General features: G+C 33.8%; 1 protein-coding gene across 1 annotated transcript in view; it reads left to right on the top strand.

Annotated features, from left to right (window-relative positions):
* The window catches only part of ASCC3 (activating signal cointegrator 1 complex subunit 3), a 338512-nt gene that overhangs the window by 69803 nt on the left and 253101 nt on the right, over positions 1 to 15608 (top strand). Inside the window, 3 exon segments of the mRNA XM_036871893.1 lie at positions 2343 to 2547; positions 3258 to 3399; positions 4003 to 4128. Coding sequence (XP_036727788.1) covers positions 2343 to 2547; positions 3258 to 3399; positions 4003 to 4128 — 473 coding nt within the window.

Below are 15608 nucleotides of genomic sequence, written 5' to 3' on the forward strand. Positions count from 1 at the left end.
TAATAGTATATAAGATTTACTTACAAAGTAAAACATATAAGACTTACTTAGAAAAATACTTTTGAGCTATAAAATGTAGTTCTAATATAGATGGAATTATATCTTATTTCATAATTTTGAGATGTAATAAATCTTTATTTCTCACTTTCCTTTTTGCGACTTACAGAGCCATTATACGGAGGGGTTATTTCATGTGATTGAGAGTTAAAATGACTTATTCAAAATCATATAATGAGATAGTGACAAATGTCTGAGAATTGTGAAGATTTGACTTAGAATTAGAAAGCTAATTTCCCCCTCTTGATGCTATGCTTAATTCCTTCCTTGTTCTGTATTGGATCTTGGAAGTTGATAAAATAACTCACACCATGCTCCAGAACTGGACCAATTCCATTCTTCATTGTCTTCCTAGCCTAGCAGCAGTGCCTGGCACCTAGTAGGTCCTTAACACATTAACAGTATTGACTTGGTTTGCTTTCAGTGATATTCCTATCAGTTCTTTTAGGGCTGCAGTGAGCCAAGATACTACTACTTGGAAAGACTGAATTAAACACAGAAAGTAATCCTCTTAGAAGAAAATTTTTCCTGTATATTGAGTTGACCAACCACAGGTTTAAATTGTACCTTGTAAACACTGAGCTTTGATTGACCTGATTCCTCTTAGTGGTTCTAGACTTCTTCCATTTTTAAAAAAACTGCATTTCCCAAATCAAAACTACAATGAGGTATCACCTCACACCAGTCAGAATGGCCATCGTTAAAAAGTCTACACATAATAAATTCTGGAGAGGATGTGGAGAAAAGGGAACCCTCTTGCACCTTTGGTGGGAATGGAAATTGATAGAGCCACTATGAAGAACAGTATGGAGGTTCCTTAAAAAACTAAAAATAGAACTACCATCTGACCCAGCGATCCCACTACTGGGCATATACCCTGAGAAAACCATAATTCAAAGAGTCATGTACCAATATGGAGGTTCCTTAATAAACTAAAAATAGGGAATTCCCTGGTGGTCCACTGGTTAGGACTCTGCGCTTCCACTGTAGGGGCCTGTGTTCGATCCCTGGTCAGGGAACTAAGATCCCACAAGCCATGTGGCACGACCAAAAAAAAAAAAAAAAAGAAAAACCAAACTGAAAATAGATTCACCATATGATCCTGCAATCCCACTCCTGGGCATATATCTGGAGAAAACTAATTTGAAAGGACACATGCACTCCAGTGTTCATAGCAGCCCTATTCACAACAGCCAAGACATGGAAGCAACCTAAGTGTCCATTGACAGATGAATGGATAAAGAAGATGTGGTATATGTATGCAATGGAATATTACTCTGCCGTAGAAAAGAATGATATAATCCCATGTGCCTCAACATGGATGGACCTAGAGATTATTATATTACGTGAAGTAAGTCAGACAGAGAAAGACAAATATATTATATCACTTATATGTGAAATCTAAAAAAAAGATACAAATGAACTTATTTACAAAACAGAAGTAAATAAGCTCACATAGAAACAAACTTATGTTTACCAAAGGGTATGGGGAGGGGAGATAAATTAGGAGTTTGGGATTAACATATACACACTACTATATATAAAATAGATAAACAACAAGGACCTACTGTATAGCACAGGGAACCATATTCAATATCTTGTAATAACCTAAAATGGAAAAGAATCTGAAAAAGCATATATATATAGTAGCTGAATCACTTTGCTGTACGTCTGAAATTAACACATTATAAATTAACTATACTTCAATTAAAAAAATGGTTAAAAAACCTGCATTTCCATGAAAAGGTGGATCATACTGTTTCTTTATTTGCTTTAGTCATCTTGTAAATATATCCTGAGCTGTATTTTAGTTTTATTTTATTTCATGTATAAATTAGCAGTGACATATAGACAATTTAACAGAGTAAGGCCTATTACATAGGGAAAAGTATCTTATATGTAAAGAATATCTTTATTTTATTATTATGTTAACAGTAAATGCTAATTAGTATTGATAATTATTATATTTATTGAAATTATATAAACAGATTATTTCAAAATTGTGAAATAGAAGTTTTAGGTTCCTGATGTTATATCCAAGAATTTATAACATTAAACTATTTAGTCTGTAAGAAGAAAATATCTGCTGACTTTTCCAAAACCAGTATACCATTTAGAAATTGTGATTTAGAAAGACTCTCCTTAAAACATATAATTGAATGTGTCAGTTAAAAAAAAAAATGAATTCTTAGAGCATTGTGCTATCTTATGTTTTGGTGAGAAGGAAAACAATGGTTTTCATAAAGGTTAAGCTTGTAAAATATGATCTTAAATTTGCTTTGCAGACAATTGCAAAAAAATTTTAGGAGAAAATGCTAAACCTAATTACGGTTGTCAAGTCACTATTCAGTCTGAACAAGAGAAGCAGTTAATGAAACAGTATCGCCGGGAAGAAAAAAGAATTGCCAGACGAGAAAAAAAGGCTGGAGAAGATGGAGAAATTGCAGAAGGACTCCTGTGCTTTGATCCTAAGGAATTGCGGATACACAGGTAATAAAAGCCAGAAGCTGAAAAATGCTTGTGTTGTAATTGCTACTTTAACGTATCATTATCATTATTTAGTTTAGTTTTAACAACTTAGATGATTCTTATTTCTAGTCACGTTTTCTTACAAGAATAGAATTTTGTTGTATGAAAACCTAATTTTCTGGGATAAAAAAGCAGTGATCCGCTTAATTAGAATATTCTTGGTTGCATCAACGTAGGTGAGAGATTTTGGTGCTGCGCACACACCACTAGGTTAAACTTTATGAAGTGTACACAAATTTATTTTGAGAGTTTTTTCTTTCCTACCTTAATGAATACTTTTTCCCATATTGTTATCAAGAAGTAGAAAGGAGAAAAATGAAATAAAGGCATTATTATACATGGTGTTTAAATATTGAAACCCATTTAAAAAAAGGAATTTACACTTTGTTAAATATCTTTGGATTGTGACGAAGAAAATTATAAATAAAAAAACATTAAGTCAAATTTATCAGATGATGTTATCTAAAAATAGTACCTGAAAATGTGTTGATGCTTATATGGTTACACAGAAAATTTCAGGATTGCTAATAACTTCCTTTGTGTAGTTTAATTTCTTCTCTTTTATAGTGGAAGGCTGCATGAAATAGTTATTATAATGACTTTGTTTTAGTATATGCTTTCCTTTGCAAGATAAAAATTACAGATTTAGCCTATTATTTTTGTATTTACAGAGAGCAGGCACTTATGAACGCTAAAAACGTTCCAATTCTGAGCAGGCAGAGAGACATGGATGTTGAAAAAATACGTTATCCACATGTTTATGATTCCCAGGCTGAAGCCATGAGAACATCTGCATTCATTGCTGGTGCAAAGGTATGCATTGGTATATGACCACTTTTGGATAACATGTCTGTTCTGAGGAAATGACTCATTGATTTTCCCTGTTTCTTTTGTGATTCTAGTACTAGTTGACTCTTCTATGCTAAATTGTATTTTTAAATATTGAGGAAAATGAGATAGTGCAGTTTATGTAAAATTCTTAGCGCATGGTAGGTATTCAAAACATATTTGTTCTCCTCCCTTACGTTATTTATGCAGCTTGTGTTTTTGAGTTTTAGCAGTTGCATCACTTTTTGCCTAAACTTTACACTGTGTATTGCACATTTTCCCTGGCTACATGACTACATTTGTCTTCAGGAATACCATCTAATTAATGTACACTTAAAATTCATCAACATAATATGGTTCGTGTGTTATATGAGATATCTGATTCATGAATGCTTTGTGTGTATGTGTAGTTTTTTGTTTGTTTTTGTTTTGTTTTTTCTTGTTTTCCTTTAAATTAGATAAATTTATTTACCAGTGCTATGTCATAAAACCAATAGTGGTTTTTTTTTCTCTTTACTTAAAGAATCTTTACCAAAGTAATTGTTCTGTTTTGTATTATTATTGGATTTTAATTTTTGATGTTTATAGATGATTTTACCAGAAGGACTCCAAAGAGAGAACAACAAGATATATGAAGAAGTAAAGATTCCTTATAGTGAACCAATGCCAGTTGGGTTTGAGGAAAAACCAGTTTATATCCAAGACTTAGATGAGGTAAGATTATCATTTTATAAAGTTGATATTTTTGATGCTTGGTATGTTTTTGAATGCATTTGTATTGGAAAAATTATTTTTATAAGTTAGTTGGTTAATACAGTAAAGAGATACATGCAGTTGGTTACTAATGAAGTAGGGGAGTTTAAATTTAAAAAAATATATATACATATATTTCTTTACACATTGAACATATTTATGTATATTTTGTGTATGTATTTCTATAATTATGTGTTTATTTTGGTTATTTTAGCTAATATTTGGTTTAACCTACGTAAGCTGACTTAAGTAAACTGTTTTAAAGGATTCATGTATTGATAGGTCAAATGTTCAACCTATAATAAAATAGAATATTATTTGGGGCCAGGACCAAATTCCAAACTATTTAATTAACTTTCCCTCAGCTTTTAAATTTTGAATAATTTCAGTCCTATGGAAAAGATGCATGAATAGTACTATTCTTATACCCTTTTGTCTTGATTCACCATTGTTGAAATTTTGCCATATTTGCTTTATCTCAAAGTAAAATATTTCTTCATTTAGTTTAAAGTATGTACATTATTTAAGGTTAACCTTTTCATCACCAAAATGAAGTTGCTTTATTTTCATATAAGTCATATGAAGTCATTCAGAAATATCAAATAATATAGGCAAGCAAAAGGAGCAGCAAAAAGAATAACTACAGCCAACCAAAATTGACTCCATTCTATACACGTGTGTGCATGTTTGTTTTGTTTTTACAAAAATAGAATTATATCACACATTTTGTTCTATGTTTGTATATATACTTATATACCTTTCTATGTCAGTAGACATATTTCTACTGACAGCATCATTTTAAATCACTATACAGTATTCCATTTTATGTCTTTATTAGTTTTAAACCAATTTGTTATTATTACAATTTTAAGTTGTTTCCTGCAATAAGTTTTTATAATAGATTAAAATTGTAATTAAATCTTATATTAATGGGTTTCATCCTGTGCATCAGAATTAACCTGTAGAACTTTTTCAAAATCCAAATGCCTTGGTCCCTGTTACATCATAATCTCTTGGGAGGGGCCCACATATCTATATTTTGAATATGATTTTCAGAGCTCTATAGTTGATTCTGAAATGCAGCCAGGGCTGAGAGCCTATAGGATTAAATAATTATATATATAATTCTTGTTAAACCTTACCAATCCCTATAAGGATTATCATCATGAAGATTTATTTAATTTTATATATTAAATATTTACATTTTTCCATATAAAAGCATCATTGACATTCATTGTCTATGTAATGAATGAACCAGGCTTCTTAGTTTTTTTCATACTTATTTCAAATAAATACTTTGTTCATTTTAATTTAGATTATAGGAGTCAAAGAGATTTCTGAATGGGTTAATTCCATCTGCAGCCTTAATGTCTCTTTGCCATGTAACCTAATATACTTATAGGTTCCTTGGATTAGGATGTGAACATCATTGGGCATCATTATTCTCCCTGCCACACATGATATGGATGACCACAGTTTAGCTATTAACCTGTTGAAGGACATCTGTGTTATTTACTGTTTTTGGCTGTTATGAATTTCATGAGTCTGTTTGGGCTGCCGTAACCACAGCCTAGGTGGCTTAAACAACAGACATTTATTGTTTCGCAGTCCTGGAGGCTAGAAGTCCCAGATCAAGGTGCCGACAGATACGTTTTCTGGTGAGGACTCTTTTCCTGGATTGCAGCCAGGTGTTTTCTCTCTGTGTCCCCGTGGCCTCTTCTCTATGTGTGTACACAGAGAGACCTCTGGTGTCTTTTCCGCTTCTTATAAGGACACCAGCCCTATCGGATTAGGGCCCCATTCAGATGACCTCATATAACCTTAATTACTTCCCTGAAGGTCCCGTCTCCAAATATGGTCACTTTGGGAGTTAGGACTTTAATTTATGAAACTTGGGGGGGACATAATTGCATCTATAACATGGTTGAAGCTGCTCTAGACATTGTGGTACAGGTTTTTGTGTGAACATAAGTTTTCATTTCTCTGTGATAAATGCCCAAGAGTGCAATTACTCGGTCATATTGTAGTTGTGTGTTTAGTTTTCTAAGAAACTACCACAGTCTTTTTCTAGAGTAGCATTTTATATGCCCATCAGCAATCCAGTGTGGTCTAGTTTCTCTACGTATTTGCCAGCATTTGGTGATATCACTATTTTTAATTTTTATTTTAACCATTTTAATTCATATTTTTATATATTATTTATATTTTTATTTTAACCATTCTGATAACCTGTAGAGAGTTCTCATTGTGGTTTAAATTTGCACATTCATAAGGGGCAATAATTGAGGAATAATACATTCAAATGCAATGTGTCATTATAAGTACATAAGTAAACTCTTTGCCGTGTTAGCAATGTAGATAATGATCCCACTAGATGTCGTTAACCATGGATATTAATATAGAGCTCAGGAGAAAAATATAGATGTTAACAGAATGTGAGTTTAGTTAGATGCTTCTGTTGGTTTGGATCTTTTTTATGCAAGGCAGGATCTTCCTGTATCAGGAAAAGTGCTCTTGAATATGGTATCTTTCTCTTTTCACTAAGATCATAATTGCATGCCATTCCTGACAGTCCTATGGAACTATAGGTAAAACGATTTTATGTCCTCTCACTGACTGAATGTTGCATCAGATAAATGTGTCCTCTCTTCTTAAATTACTTCTATAATTTGATTAAAAAGGTAAGGAGAATTTTAAAATTCTAAAATGATGTGCAAAATTTCTGTTAATGCTGTTAAATGGGTTTTATACTTTCTTGGAGAGGGAATAATCTAAAAAAAAAAATTGATGGGTTTCTGTATTAGGACTCACTCAGTTGGAAGTTAGAGAAACGAAACTGAAATCAGGTTTTAGCAATGAAGGCAGAATGTTGGCTTTTCTAACCAGAATGTGCAGGAGTAAAGCTGCCTATGTGTCCAGATGGATATATAGGTTCACATGATGTCATCAGATCTTTTCCTCTGTCTTCGTCTCTTTCTCTTTCTCCATCTCTTTATTTCCTTCTCTTCTCTTTCCTTTCCCCCTTATCTCCTCCTCCCTCTCTTTTACCCCTTCTCCCCCTCCTTTTATTTCTCTGGTTCTTTTCATCCCGACTCCCAGATATGCTTTCTCCATATAATCAGGGAAGAACATAGGACGGCAACTCCAAGCATATCTGCTTCCCCCTCCCCTAATTCTAAAAGCAAGAGGGTTTTCCCCACAGAAAACCCCTGGGATGCCATCAAGAGTCAAGGAGGAGTTTACCAAAGAAAGATGAGTGCTGTTATTACCTTAAAAAAGAGAAGGAGAAAGATGCTAAGCAGACAGAACTATGTCTTTGATATTTTGGTGAAAGAGTGAGGTTTGCTTTTTTGTTGGTGTTAAGTAAGTTGACTGCTATCTATTTCCACAGTTGGGAGTTATATTTTTTAAATAGCCAATAGAGTGTTATCCAGCAGAATTGAAATACTGATCCAAATATACTGTTTAGTTTGGAAAGGTAATATAAAAGATGCATATAATGTTTCATTTGAGAAGTTAAGAAAGTTGAGTCCTATGAAGTCTGAATGTAGAGAATTTGAGATTTTCTGTTACCCCAGGTTATTGAATTCCATACTTACAGACTAGGTTCTGGGGGAAATGATGAATACGGTATTATCCCTGATCTTAAGTTACTCTGTGTAGTGTATCTGCCCCACACCATTTCCATGGAAATAACTAATACAGTAGGGTATGTTGTACAAATTTCTATGGCGGCACAGAGAAGGCAGACTAAGTTCACGGAAGAAGCTGTCATGAAGGTGAATGAGGGCACAGGATTTTGCCAGATAGACAAAGAGGGTGGGGGGTGTAGATGAAGGATGCTCCATGAAACAGTTTGTGACCTTTTGTAAACAAGTATTTCAGTATTATTAGCATGTAAGCTACATGTGGAGAGTGGCAACAAATTAGTCTAAAAAGAGACTTAATAGTGCACATGAAGGGCTTTGAAAACCATAGTAGGTTTAGACTCAATACTGTGGGAAATGCTACTTCTTAAAAATAAAAGTAAATGATCAAGTTTTTTCACTTCCAGAATTACTCTGGTTGCAGTAAAAAGCTGATGATTGAGAGTAGAGCTGCTGCAGTAGTTCAAGGGAGAAATGCTATGTGCCTGAATGAAGAAAGTGGAGCCTATATAGAAAGTGGGACAGTGGAGAATAGTTTAGCTGTTTGTACATGTAACGTATGATGACTGGTTTAAGTGACAGGAGATGAAGCAGAGAGAAGAAACTGGAGTGACATCCAGGGTAACATGGGCGAGTACCAGTATCATTTATTAAGATGAGGAATAGGAAAAAAGGAAAAGGTTTGTGCATGTTCAGTCCGGGAGGCATGATGTTGGTGAAGAGCAGGACCTGTGAATCCAAGCTGACTGAGCTTGAATCTTGGCTCCCCACATTCTAGCTGCGAGACTTGGGACAAGTTACTCTCTGAGACCCACTGTTTCACTTGTAAAATTGGGATGATAGTACCTACTTCATAGTTTTATTGTGATGATTAAATGAGTTAATATATGTAAAACACTTTTAAGTGTGTTGAGTACTTAAGACATTTTAGGTAAAATGTTGCTTAAAATGATAAATGTAAACTGACACTGTGAGATCAATCATAGTATGGATAAAATGAAAAGACTTATTGTTTCTTTGGAAATTATATTTATTAAATAAATTACTTCTGTGTTCATTTATGCTCATCAGCTATTCTGTCATTCCAAATACATAAATCACTCTATGAAGACATAGGGTAGTTTTCAGTTAATAGAAACTAAAGAAGCCAGTCATTATAATTACTAACATTTGTGGTTATCTCAAGACTTAAAGTTTGGGAAAAGGGAAATAGAAGAAGTATAAAAAAATGTTACTTTTCCTTTGGTTTTACTTTGTTCTCTGAGCCTGAGTGCATCCTAAAGCTAAAGAGTTTAATGACACAGTTTGATTCAATCAAATTACAAAGGCAAGAAAGCGAAAGAAGCATCCAGAAAAACACTTCAGAATGTGAATCTTTTTTATGAGATCAATTTGAACAAGATAAAATGTCACTAAAATCTGGACATAGGCCCAAATAAAAAGCCTTTCCCTGAAGCATCCCACAGCCCGCTTATGATACTGTCAAGCATATCATCAGTTTCATCAGAACATGACCTTGAATCACTCTCTGCCTTTTTAAGAGGTGGTATCAAGAAATAATAACAAAGTATAAAGTTTAAAACTGAAAAGTGAGTTTGCAATGTTTTTCACGCTGATAGGGATCTTAGCAAAGATTTCATAAATTTCATGATGAAGGAAACAGTGTGGCAAAAATTAAATTTCTAATCATTTTAACAAATTTGAATTTCCCTTGATACATGCATAGCCTCACCTGGCAATTAAAGCCATGAGTATTCTGATAATATTTGCTGCCATATTTGTTTGTCAGATTTTTCACCACTTATTACCACCAAAACAAATAAATGAACAAACAAAACATGTAGATGTAGACTCCTTCTACATCTATTGTAAACTCCACAATACATTGTTATTCTTTTTGCCTTAACAGTCTTTTAAAGGTATCATTTAAGATAGCTAAATAATAACCAGGAAAAGTTTTTATACTTGTTCACCTATCTGGCACCTTTATGCCTTTGTGTAGGTAGATTCAGATTTCATTCAGGTATTCACTTCTTGTAGTGTAGGTCTGCTGGTGATAAATTTTTTCAGCTTTGTATGTCTGAAAAAAACCTTTTTTTTTTTTCTGTCTTTGTTCTTGAAAGATATTTCATTTGTTATGGAATTCTAGGTTGACAATTTTTTTTCTAGTACTTACAAATGTAGCTGCATTGTCTTCTTGTTTACATTGTGTCTGATAAGCATGCCCTCATTCTTAATCTTCCTCTCTATGTAATATGTCTTTTTCTTTCAGGTTGATTTTTAAGATTTTCTTTGTATCACTGGTTTTAGGCAGTTTGATTATGATGTGACTTTGTATTAGGTTTCTGTTATTGTATAAGAAATTACCAGAATACTAGAGAATTAAAATATCCATTTATTATCTCAGAGTTCTAGAGGTCCAATTTGGGTGGGCTTGACTGGGTTCTCTGTTCAGGATTTCACAAGGCCCAAATCATGGTATTGGCTAGACTGAACTCTTACCTGGAAGCTCTGGAGAAGAATTCCCTTTCAGATTCATTCGAGTTGTTGGCCAAATCTATATCCTTGCAGTTGTGGAACTGAGGTCCCCATTTCCTTGCTGTCTGTTATTCTTAGCTCCTAAAGGCTGCCCACATTCTTTGGCATGTGGCTCACTCCGTCTTCAAAGTCAGCAAATGCTAGCTCTAATCTCTTGTGTGCTTCAAATATCTGACTTCTCCTGGCAACTGAAAAAACTCTCTGCCTGTCACTACCATGGTGTGGTTTTCTTCAGGTTTTTTTGTTTGTTTGTTTTTTGTGCTTGGCATTGGTTAAGCATCTTGGATCTGTGGGTTTATAAAAGTTTTCATCAAATGTGGGAAATTTTCAGCCATTATTTTTTCAAAAATTGTCTGCCCCCTTCCCTCCTTTCAGAAACTCTTACCAGAGGTATGTTAGGGTTCCTGAAGTTGTCACACAGCTTAATGATGTTCTATTAACTTTAATTTTGTTTTGTTTTGTTTTTTTCTTTTTTTATGTTTCATTTTGGGTAGTTTTTACTGCCTTGTCTTCAAATTTAGCATTCTTTCCTTCTGCAGTGTCTAAAGTGCTGTTAATCCCATCCATTGTGTTTTTCATCTCAGTCATTGTGGTTTTATCTCTAAAAGTTTCATTTGAGTTCTTTTAATATCTTTTATGTCTCTACTTACACAATCATTTCTAGAGCTTAGGGGGTCATCAAACTTTTTCTGTAAAGGAACAGACTAATTATTTTAGGCTTTGTGGACCATATAGGGTCTCTGTTCCATATTTACTATTGTTTTTTTATTAAGGTACCCTTTCAAAATATAATAACTATTCTTAGGTTATAGGCCGTACAAAACAAAACAAAACAAATGAAAACAGGCCTCAGGCAGATTTGGTCCACAGGCCATAATTTGCTGAATCTTGCTCTAGTTTCTTGAACAGTCTGTCATTTATGTTATTTCTGGATTGATTTTAATCAGTTTTTCTTATTTCTTATGATAATTTTTTTTCTGCTTTTTAGTTTGTTTGATCCTTTTTGACTGAATCCCAGAGATTGTTATTTTACCTTGTTGAGTACTGGATATTTTTCTTGTAAATATTCTTGAGTTTTTTCCCTGGGACATAGTTAAGTTACTTTGGATCAGTTTGATTATTTCTGGTCTTGCTTTTAAAATTTCTTAGGTGGACCAGAACAGCATTTTAGTCCAGGGCTAATTTTGCCCCACAGCTGAGACAAAGTCTTCTGAGTACTCTACCTAATTCTCAGTTAATTAGGAGATTTGCTGCTGTGGCTGGTGAGAACAAGAACTATTCCAGACACTGTGTGGTCAGGTTTGAATTTGCTTCCTCTAATTCATTCAGATGGTTCTTTCCCTGTACCTTGGGTAGTTTTCTCATATATGTGTGCTGTTTAGTACTCACATAAAGACTTGAGGGAGACTCTCTGTAGATCTCTGTAGCTATCAATTCTCTCTGATTATTTTTTTATAATAAAAATATCTTCCCCAAAAGGAGAAACTCAGCTCTAAGGGAATAAAGTAGGACATAAAGCTGATGGAATAGAACGTGAAGCTATGTTTTAACAGAATCTTCAGTGTTTATCTGTGGATTTTATTTTTCTTTCTGAACCAAAAGCAGCAGACAAATCTGGAAATTGGGAATTACAGTCAGCCCTTCGTATCTGGGGGTTCTGAATTCGTGGATTCAACCAACTGTGGATTGAAAATAGTCAGAAAAAAAATTCCAGAAAGTAAAACTTGAATTTGCCACCAACTATTTATATAGCATTTACCTTGCATTAGGTTTTACAGTAATCTAGCGATTACTTAAAATATACAGGAGCTGTGTGCAGGTTATATGTAAATACTACACCATTTTATATAAGGGACTCGAGCATCTGCATATTTTTTTTATCTGCTGGAGTCCTGGAACAACCCTCTCAGACACTGAGGGACGACTGTATAGCAAGACAAAAAAAGGTATGTTTTCCCACCTCTCTCTGAAGGAGGCTAATGGCTAATGCGTTCCAAGATAAGTTGCTATCAAAGGAAGGAAAAAGTCTTCTTCTCATGGTTAAATTATGAAAAGTAAGGTCTGTACTTTCAAGTAAGGTATTAAGTTAAATGAGAAAGGAAAAAGGAGTTGACCCCACCCCACCTTTTCCATTCTTTACCTACAATAGCGGTTCTCGTTCGGCATTTTGCCACCTCCCACATCCTCCTCAGGAGACGTTTGGCAATGTCTGGAGACACTTGTCTGTCACATCTAGGAGGATGCTACTGACATCTAGTAAATAAAAGCCAGGATGCTGCTAAACATTATACAGTGCATATGACAGCCTCTCACAACAAAGAGTTACCAAAATGTCAATAATGCCAAGATTGAGACGCCCCTAAAGAACAGAGCTGTCTGTCAGAACTTTATGCCGTCCATAGTTGGATATCTGGAAACTTGGTTCTTTTCTCTTCTTCTTCTTCTGGTTTTTTTTTTTTTTTTTTTGTCTCTTCTAAGCATTGAGCAGATCTAAAACTATTACAAAATAAGTTTGTTAAAACTTTTAAACTTCATTCACTTCCTTCCTAACTTCTTTGATGTTGTCGTCATGTACTTTAGTTCTATCTTGTTTTAGTTTTTACACCAGATACTATTATCGTTATTATTATTCTATAGTCAATAGTTATTTGGATTTCCTATATATTTTGCTCATTGTTTTTTAATTTTATCTAGTGCTTTCATGTTCTGTGACTTTTCATTGCCTAAATTTTCTTTAGTGGGAATCTGGTGGGGGCAGATTAAGTTTCTTTTAATTTTTGTTAATCTAAAATACCTTTATTTTACCATTACTCTCAAAAGATATTTTAGCTGGTAATTGAATTCTAAGTTCACAGTTATTTTCTCTTAGCATATTAAAGATATTACTGTATCATCTGCTTTTCATTTTTGCTTTTGCAAAGTCTGCGATCAACCTAGCTGTGATTTGTTTTAAGGTAAGATTTCTCTCTGGTTGCTTTTCAGATCTTCCCTTTGCCCTTGGAATTTTCTAGTTTTACCATCATGTTTCTAGATAAAGCTTTCTTTTTAACTTCTTACTCATTTTCTCATTCTTTTGTCTGCTTAACATCAGCAGACAAAGCGGAAGGAAAAAGGACTTTACATTTTTTATGCACCTAAAACATGGCAAACATCGGTAGATAATATTTGTAAAAAATCAGCAAGATGTTTCCCCTGTCTTCAGTGAGCTTGCAGCATAGTTGGGGGCATAAGATGGCATCTCTGTTGAGTATTTACCAACAGTATACTGTGGAATGTACTAAGTATGAAATCAGTAGTTTGGATTTAATGTAATCTTAAATAGAAGGCAGAGGGATCAGTGCAGGTTATAGCTGTTAATGAAGATTTTTTGGAGAACTTGAGACTTGAGTTGTTTCTCGACTGCTGTGATCTGGGGGATTGGGCTTTTTCTGAAGAGTGATAATGAACTTAACAATGTTTTTCATAACACAGCTGATGTGGGGTGTATAGAGAAAGGAACAGTTCCTGATTTTGTGTTGAAAACTTTGTGTAGACCTTGTATAGAATATTGGAGATTATGTCTTGTCCGTATTACTTTGTATACAGAAACTTTAAAATGGTATTTTTATTATAAAAACTTGGTCATTGTCAGGAGGGCCATTATGTTATGTATTCAAGTATTATTTAAAGTATTACTATGGAAACTGTAAGGAAAATCTTTAAAATTTCTCAGCTTACTCTGAAAAGTAATTGGGATTGGATTTTGATGCACTCAGTCTGCTTTGTGTGAAAGTATGCTTTTGATAATATATTGTCTTCTGTTTTAGGGGTCAATAAATGTTCAATATGTAAAAATTTGTTCCATTAGATAAGCTTTCCTATAAATAAGAGATTTTTATATATTTTTGACTCTCAGCAAGTATTTAAATTATATGATTAAAAAGTAATGTTTAGTTGCTATGAAAGTTCACTGTAGTTCAAATATATGAAATAGCTAGGTCTCATTTGAAGGGAAGTGCTATTTATATTTTCTTTTCTAAAAAAGAATTAATTCTGTCTGTATGCCCTGAACTTTTTCAGGATTGCAGTACCATAAAGTCTACTGGGAACACTTGCAAACAGCTAACTAGGAAAAGGGCACCAGCTGCTTGAAGAATACCTGCTAAACTAAGGAGAGTTATAACTAGCATCTGCCTCTAGCTAGTAGTAATCGAACAAAATAACTTTCTTTACAACCTATACTTTATTGATTTTATGGGGAGGGAAATTAGGAGAGAGAACATTAAAAGCATAATGGCATATTGAGCTACCCCAGAATGATAATTTTAGAACTCAGATGAATTCAGAAGTCTGAAAAGGAGATGAATTTAGCTTGTAATGTGGGAATTTCAAGTTGCTTTAGAAATGAACTTAGTCCATATCTTCCAACATATCTATGTATTGTGGTTACACAGGCCTATCATAAATAAACAGAAATATTGGGTATGATTGTATTGCTACTCACAGGTTTTCATTATTTGTCTCTGAAAATATGTACGGATTGGTTATCAGTCATCAGCAGTCATTTCTTGAACTCTTGATTGATGCAAGGCACTGTGCTATGGTGGGTACCAAAAGATTTAGAATTATGATCGTGCCTTTGAGGAACTTACTATCCGGTTAGGCACGTAGAACTGATGTTGAATTCTCAGCTTCACCATTCGCACATTTTGTGGTATGGATCAAGTTACATAGCACCTCTAAGTTTGTTTCCTCATCAGACTATTTATTCTGAAAAGATTACATGAGTCAGCACACAGAATATGTGTAGCACTATCTGTGATATATTTTGGGAGATTAGCCACCCAAATTGCAGTATGATATTGCAATCCTGAAAAAGTTCAGGGCATACTTTGGATCTTTCTGTTAAGAGAAATTGGTAGGTGGAATTATTTTGGTATAAATAACTTTAAAATTCCTCAAAGATGAATACGGAAGGTAATGTAGAAGACAGCTTTAAATTAATGAAGATAAAGCAAAGGAACTTGCATTTTTTTAGTTAATACTATGCATTTCTTTAGGTACCTTATATCACATTATTTAACTTAATCCCCTTGTATAAACACTGAAAACAAGAGGTTTTGGAGAGGACAAGTTTAAATTTGATCCAGTGGTGCAAATATCAAGGAGTGACTAAATAAACATAGGTAGGTCACCTTGCTTTTTGTATTCTCAGCGAGCTCTTACATTCTTGATAAATTTCAGAGTTGTATGAAAATAATAATTGTAATTTTGGGT

This window comes from Balaenoptera musculus, chromosome 12 (assembly GCF_009873245.2).
Source record: "Balaenoptera musculus isolate JJ_BM4_2016_0621 chromosome 12, mBalMus1.pri.v3, whole genome shotgun sequence".
Lineage (NCBI taxonomy): Eukaryota > Metazoa > Chordata > Mammalia > Artiodactyla > Balaenopteridae > Balaenoptera > Balaenoptera musculus.